Raw genomic sequence first — 6,046 nt, 5'->3', positions numbered from 1 at the left:
AGAGACACCCTCTGTTGTCTAAATATTAAATGATAAGGTCAGGTGTAGATTTAAATTATGTTATTTTTAAGGATGTAAAACAGTCCATGTTTAGCTTTGTCTTATTCAAATTACACAAAACTAATCCCCGATTAGTTAAGAGATAAGATAGATAATGAAGCACATCTATGTAGTGCTTCAGTAGGTTTATAAGCAGTGATCGCTTGCTGCAGAAGCTATTTAAAGGTCCTAAAGAGGCAAGTGTCTAACCATGAATGGTGAGTGGGGGAGGGCAGCCATAGTGAGCTAGGCCACCATCTGGCCTCATAATCATATGCTGGGAGCCTAGTTATTGTAGCACTCTACCCTGCTGACAATAAATGACCAGTGAAACAGCAAACTTTAGCATAGTGTATGTTGGTCCTTACCGCAATATATTTAAAGAGAATATCTATCTTACATCAAAATTATTGCATATGTTTAAGGCCAGATTTATTCATGACAATTTAATCAAATGTGGTTTCTAATATATTTATTTATAACTATACAACAAATATTTAATTATGATCAATATAAGGCTGCTGTGTTTGCAACCTGTAGGAGATAACCGTATATGTTGGTGGGCGCGTCCAAATCCGTGTGCTTATGGGACATGTAGTTCACATTCCGGTGCAAAGGGGGCTGCGTGTTGGCAAATTACTTCATTACCCACAAGGTCTTGTTTTCTTGCGCCTGCGCTTTTAATGTTTTCCCGTCCATGTGTAGGCGAATCACGTGTAGAGAGACCGTTGATCGTCATGTCCCTGCTGTAGCAAAGATCCGTGCTAGATTTTATTATTTGCCTCCAGTTGTCGCTGCACTTTGTTTTGACAGCTGCTTGTTTTCTTTTCTCGTACCTGTTTACCGAAGAATGAGCGAAAACGATGACATCGAAGTCGACAGCGATGTATGTGGTTTAGTTTCCTCTAGGAGTAACGTTAGCTAGTCAAATTGTTAGCCAAACAGCAACGTTAACATTCATGCCAGCCTAACGTTACGCTATCTGATGGAGCTAACGTTAGCTAGCTAGCTGGATTTCTTGGCTAACACTAGCTCGATTTTAAGATAAATAGGGAGTGAGCTATTTGAAACTAAGTGTTTTGGAGTGATAACTGGCTGACTGGCTTGTTAATGAAAGTCAAGCACATTAGTCAGGTGAATTTGTCAAGTTGTGTGGTTTTACTGCACCCAGTTAAACCAGCCATCGTTTGGCTTTGGTGGCTTATCTATCTGTGCAATTACGGTACAGGTGCTGGAAGTGGCCAAAAAGCACGTAACGTTAGACAGAGTCTTGCTCACTTCATTATATTACGTTACACACCATTTGATTAAGTCTTCTTGAAAATGTGATAAAAGGTTTGATATTTGTTTTTTAAAGAAATAAATATAAATTAACCTTCACTGTAAATACGCATTGTAATGCAAAGACAATTCCCTTATTTATCATGTTTAACTACGTTAAAATAGTTTGCCGGAAATCCCAAAGGATTTCTGCTCAGAATGCAATTGGCTGTTATATGAAAATATATACAATTGTAGGTAATTCTACTGTACATTTCAGAGGAAATTAAAGGAAAAGTCAATGCATTGTAACGCATAGAACATGCCTTCAAAGTTGAACATAAATATATTTTTTTTATCAAATATTAAAACTACATTAAAAATGCTTTCAAATGTTATATCAGTCGAGGATACTCCGATCAGATCTTTTTTGTTGTAGTTAAAAAATGAGGGGATTTCCCATACATTACAGTGCGTATGTACAGTGGAGGTGGATTTATATTTATTCAGATTTTTCAATATTGCTTAATTGGGTATGTGGAATGCGAGAGTTTATTATTGTAGTTAGCGTAACTTTTAACGTCCATCTTGGCCGCCTTAAGCAATGTTACTGTAATTGTATGAATACACGCGCAACAAAACCCAAACGGTGGCTGTGCAAAATAGGACCGTAGAGACGGCTGTGTTAATGTTTTCATGTTTTACGATTAGGGACATGCCAAGTTCATCTGTTATTTACCTGCAGCTTTCTGGATTTTTTAACAATATGTTCTACAACGAGAATACAGTACTGCCGCAGGACTTCACACTGCATTTGAAACATACTTGCACCATTAAAAAAAAACACAGTACGTGCTAATTTAAATTCCCCATGGTTTACAAACCAGCTGTATATAATTGCACATAAATGCGCTGTGGCGTTGTAATTGAGGATGCATATGAAAGCATGTCAGATCCTCGATCAGGTCACATATTTCTCAGAGCCCCTTGCAGCTACATGTAAAATGTGTATAGCAATTAATAGCCCCCATGAAAAATCTTACCCAATACTATATTTGTGCTGTTTCTATCCAATTACATTTTTGTGTTTGACCTGGCAAATTGTTCAAATGACTCTATGATAACTATAAGATCAAGATATGCATTCAAGTTTATTTGCTTAGCCATATTATGGTGTGAGAAGTTTCCACGCCAACTAGTGTGTCTTAAATATTTGACAGATGTTGCACAAATCTATGCCAAGTCTATGCCTATTGCCATTCAAGCCTTCAGGAGAGTTCTCCTGCACCAGATAAGCATGTATTTTATTTAGCTTTGAACGAAATTGAGTTCCTGTGAAGGACAATTGTTGGACTGTCGGGATATGCTGGTCCAACCCTTTCAGCAACTGAAAGCAACCAGCACATCTTCAGTTGAGACTCTGTAAACAGATCCCCTCCTTGTAAACATTATACTCGCACCACAGGTTCCTGCTCTATGATGGCAGGGAAAATTAGATTTAAATTAGTACACACAAGGACCCTGTGAAAGATAAGACAACTTATTCTACTTGTTTGCAATTTAAATCTGCAGCATTTACATATTGCAGCTTTAAATGGCTCCCTGTCCTAAAAATCACATGGTAATCAAGTAACAAACTTTCTTCTGACTTCATTGGTGTGTTTTTGAATATATGACCTGCATTGTAAATATAAACATTGCCTCTCCCTTTGCAGGCAGACAAGCGAGCCCATCACAATGCGCTTGAGCGCAAACGCAGGGACCACATTAAAGACAGCTTTCATGGTTTACGAGATTCCGTGCCTGCTTTACAAGGGGAGAAGGTGAGAGGAAAATATATGCATTTTCTACATTCTATAACTCTACCAGCAAAGATATTGAATCATTTTTTTTTTTTTTTTTTTAAGGTAAGACGTATGTCAGATGTCTATCTCGTGGCGCAGCAGCCTTGTTCACATAAAGAGCCACGTTTAGATTTTCTTGTCAGTGTCACCATCCATCCATCTACCTTAATGCTTGCTTACTATTGGCATAAGCCTGAGCTGCATGTCCTTATGAGGGAAGAAAACAAACTGAGGTCAAAAAGTGTATTAAGTTGTGCACATGCAAAGCACCTTTGTAAGGCATGAGAGAGCTGTATGTTGTCATCTTGCACTGCTGTGCTTTCGGACTGTTTTCACAGCTCTGCAAACGTGGTCGATCAGCTGCATTTCCAAGTCCATAATATTCATCCACCTTATCAGACATTATTACAGTTTGTACTAGGGCTGCTCGACGATGGAAAAAATCATAATCAAAATTATTTTGGTCAATGTTGAAATCCTGATTATTATAGATATAGATAAATTAGATAGATAAACAAATGTGTCATAAATCCGTGTCATTCAGAACACAAGGCAAAATAGGATTTTACTTGCAAAGTGTAAAGTACAAAATAATTGTTTTTCTCGATTACATCGTTTTTGTGATCGTTGGGAGCCGAAATCGCGATCAAAATTCGATTCGACAGCTCTAGTTTGTACCCATCGATGTTTCTGTTGTGTTCTGCTAAGACAGCTCTCTTAGAGGTCTAAACCAGAGGAGTGACAAAATCATGGGCTCGTTTTAAAAGATGGCTTTCCCAAGCAAAGCCATCCATGTGTCAATCATGTCCAAATGATGTGATTTGAGATTGTCCATTTCAGGTCCTCATTGTACTTTTACAGACTGGAAGGCAACAGCTCTATACTCTTTTAGCATCTTAGCCCACCTAACCAAGAGAGAGCTGTTTGTATTTATAGTCCATTTCATCAGTCAGTTCATCATTCAATTAAATCCAAGTGCAGCAAGCACTGGTATTCAGTATGCATGTGTGATGGCGCTCCAACATGAAGAACATGTGTTTTTGTGCTAGGTCATTCTAAAATGTTTTCAGAGTTCTAAATGTGCTTAAGGTTGCTGGCCTTTGGAATAGTCTTGTCATTTTAGTCTTGTCATTTTAAATTTAAAAAAATAATTGCAACATACATGTATAACACTGTGATCACTGCATAACTGTTTTGGCACAATTAATGTTGTTCTGCCTGAACAAACAGACACTGCAGCTTTTTTCCCATGGCTCTCTGAAATTTGTGCTGACAGAGTTCTGTCAAACAGGCTTCCCGAGCACAGATTCTAGACAAAGCCACCGAGTACATCCAGTACATGAGGCGAAAAAACCATACCCACCAGCAAGACATTGATGACTTAAAGAAGCAGAATGCACTGTTGGAGCAACAGGGTAAGTGAAAGACGTGCACGTTTTTGTTGTTGTTGTTCTTTTACGTCAAAGTGTGATTTAGTCTTTTAGTTACAGTATGCAATATTTGATGAGATCTCCTGCAGTCTTTGTCTCTCTGTCTGTGGGTACTGCAGTTCGTGCACTGGAGAAGGCGAAGGGGAACACTCAGCTCCAGACAAACTACTCTTCTGACAGCAGCTTGTACACAAACCGCAAAGGCAGCGCGGTGTCTGCCTTTGACGGCGGGTCCGACTCCAGCTCTGAATCAGAGCCAGACGAGCCACCCAACAGAAAGAAGCTGCGCGTGGAGCCCAGCTAGACTCCGGTCGCCGCTTCCCCCCCCCCCGGTTCTCCAAACAGACTCTTTTTGCCCACCAGCCCCAACTCCTCTCACCTGTCCACACTCAGTCCTGCATTCTAACACCAGTCCAGAAGACAAGATGGAGACTGTGTGAGAGAGGTGCTATTATGTATAAAACGCTTCTACCTTCCTTTTTCCTCCTGGTAAGCATCCTGTCACTCCGTTCGTGGCCCAGCAACAACTTTTTAAGACCCCCAAAGTGAGGCAGCTCTGCAGTTTTGAAGGACTATGCTTTTTATATAAAAACCTCATGATAACCATTCATAATCATATGTGGAGACGACAAGGTATGACGCTTTAGTAAAGCTACACAAAATATATAGATTTTTTTTTTTCTTCTCTCATGGTTGTTGTGGACAACGTCTCTGCAATCTGTTGGGGTTGTGAGACTTTTTTGACCTTTTGACAAAATGGTAATTAGGAATAGTTTACCTTTTTAATATTCATACTTTTCCAGAAAAGAATGTGAAGTTGCTTTTGAAAAGAAAATGTCTGTTATGCAAGATGCAACCCTCCTTATTCAGTGTAGGTGGCTGAAGTTTTTGTCTGTAAAATGTTTGTATAATCAAATGAATCCCTCTATTTATAGTGACTCACCGAAATTGATTTCCTACCCTTATATCTGGTCTCCCTTATGTTTGGCTTGAGATTTTCCAGAGAGCACAGGAGGATGAACAAGTTGACCTGCTGTTTTAGTGGATTTTCCACAGGCTCAACTATTTATTTTCCTCTATTTTTATTATCAGATAAAATGTAGGTATACAAAAAAAATATCCCCTAATGGATACTGAATGTTAGGCAATGCAGTTAAAGGGCAGTGACCTTTTATTTTTGTTAATGAAAGTCCATTTCAGTGTGTGGTATATAACACTGTATACTCTTTAATGGTGTCAGTTCTGCAAAGAAAAGCCTTCCCTTGAAATATTTGCCTGTGCTGGGAACGCTTGTCTTTCTTCCTTTCTTTTCTTTTTGCAGAAGTAAATTAGTGTGTATGTAATCAATATTTGTTTGTTCCATTCCATGGAAATTACAGGTATGTTGTACATACTGCCAACGGTTGTCTTGCAAGTTAAGGCAAACCTTTATTATGAGACTATAAATAAAACTATTTTATCCTTTTGGGATGT

At 38.8% G+C, this 6,046-nt stretch overlaps 1 protein-coding gene across 4 annotated transcripts; it reads left to right on the top strand.

The window, feature by feature from the left end:
• The first annotated feature begins 740 nt into the window (after positions 1 to 740).
• Positions 741 to 5,155, top strand: LOC144535362 (protein max-like). Of its 4 annotated transcripts, none has more exons than XM_078277789.1 (4): positions 741 to 925; positions 3,015 to 3,122; positions 4,435 to 4,558; positions 4,693 to 5,155. In XM_078277789.1, the coding sequence occupies exons 1-4, from the start codon at positions 890 to 892 to the stop codon at positions 4,875 to 4,877; spliced, it is 453 nt and encodes a 150-aa protein (XP_078133915.1). In that variant the 5' UTR covers positions 741 to 889; the 3' UTR covers positions 4,878 to 5,155. The 4 variants fall into 4 exon arrangements, with proteins under 4 accessions (XP_078133915.1, XP_078133913.1, XP_078133914.1 ...); XM_078277787.1 differs by having other exon boundaries at positions 4,663 to 5,155; XM_078277788.1 differs by having other exon boundaries at positions 4,420 to 4,558.
• Positions 5,156 to 6,046: the final 891 nt, after the last annotated feature.

Source organism: Sander vitreus, chromosome 20, assembly GCF_031162955.1.
Source record: "Sander vitreus isolate 19-12246 chromosome 20, sanVit1, whole genome shotgun sequence".
NCBI lineage: Eukaryota > Metazoa > Chordata > Actinopteri > Perciformes > Percidae > Sander > Sander vitreus.
This window is presented reverse-complemented; position numbering and strand designations above follow the sequence as displayed.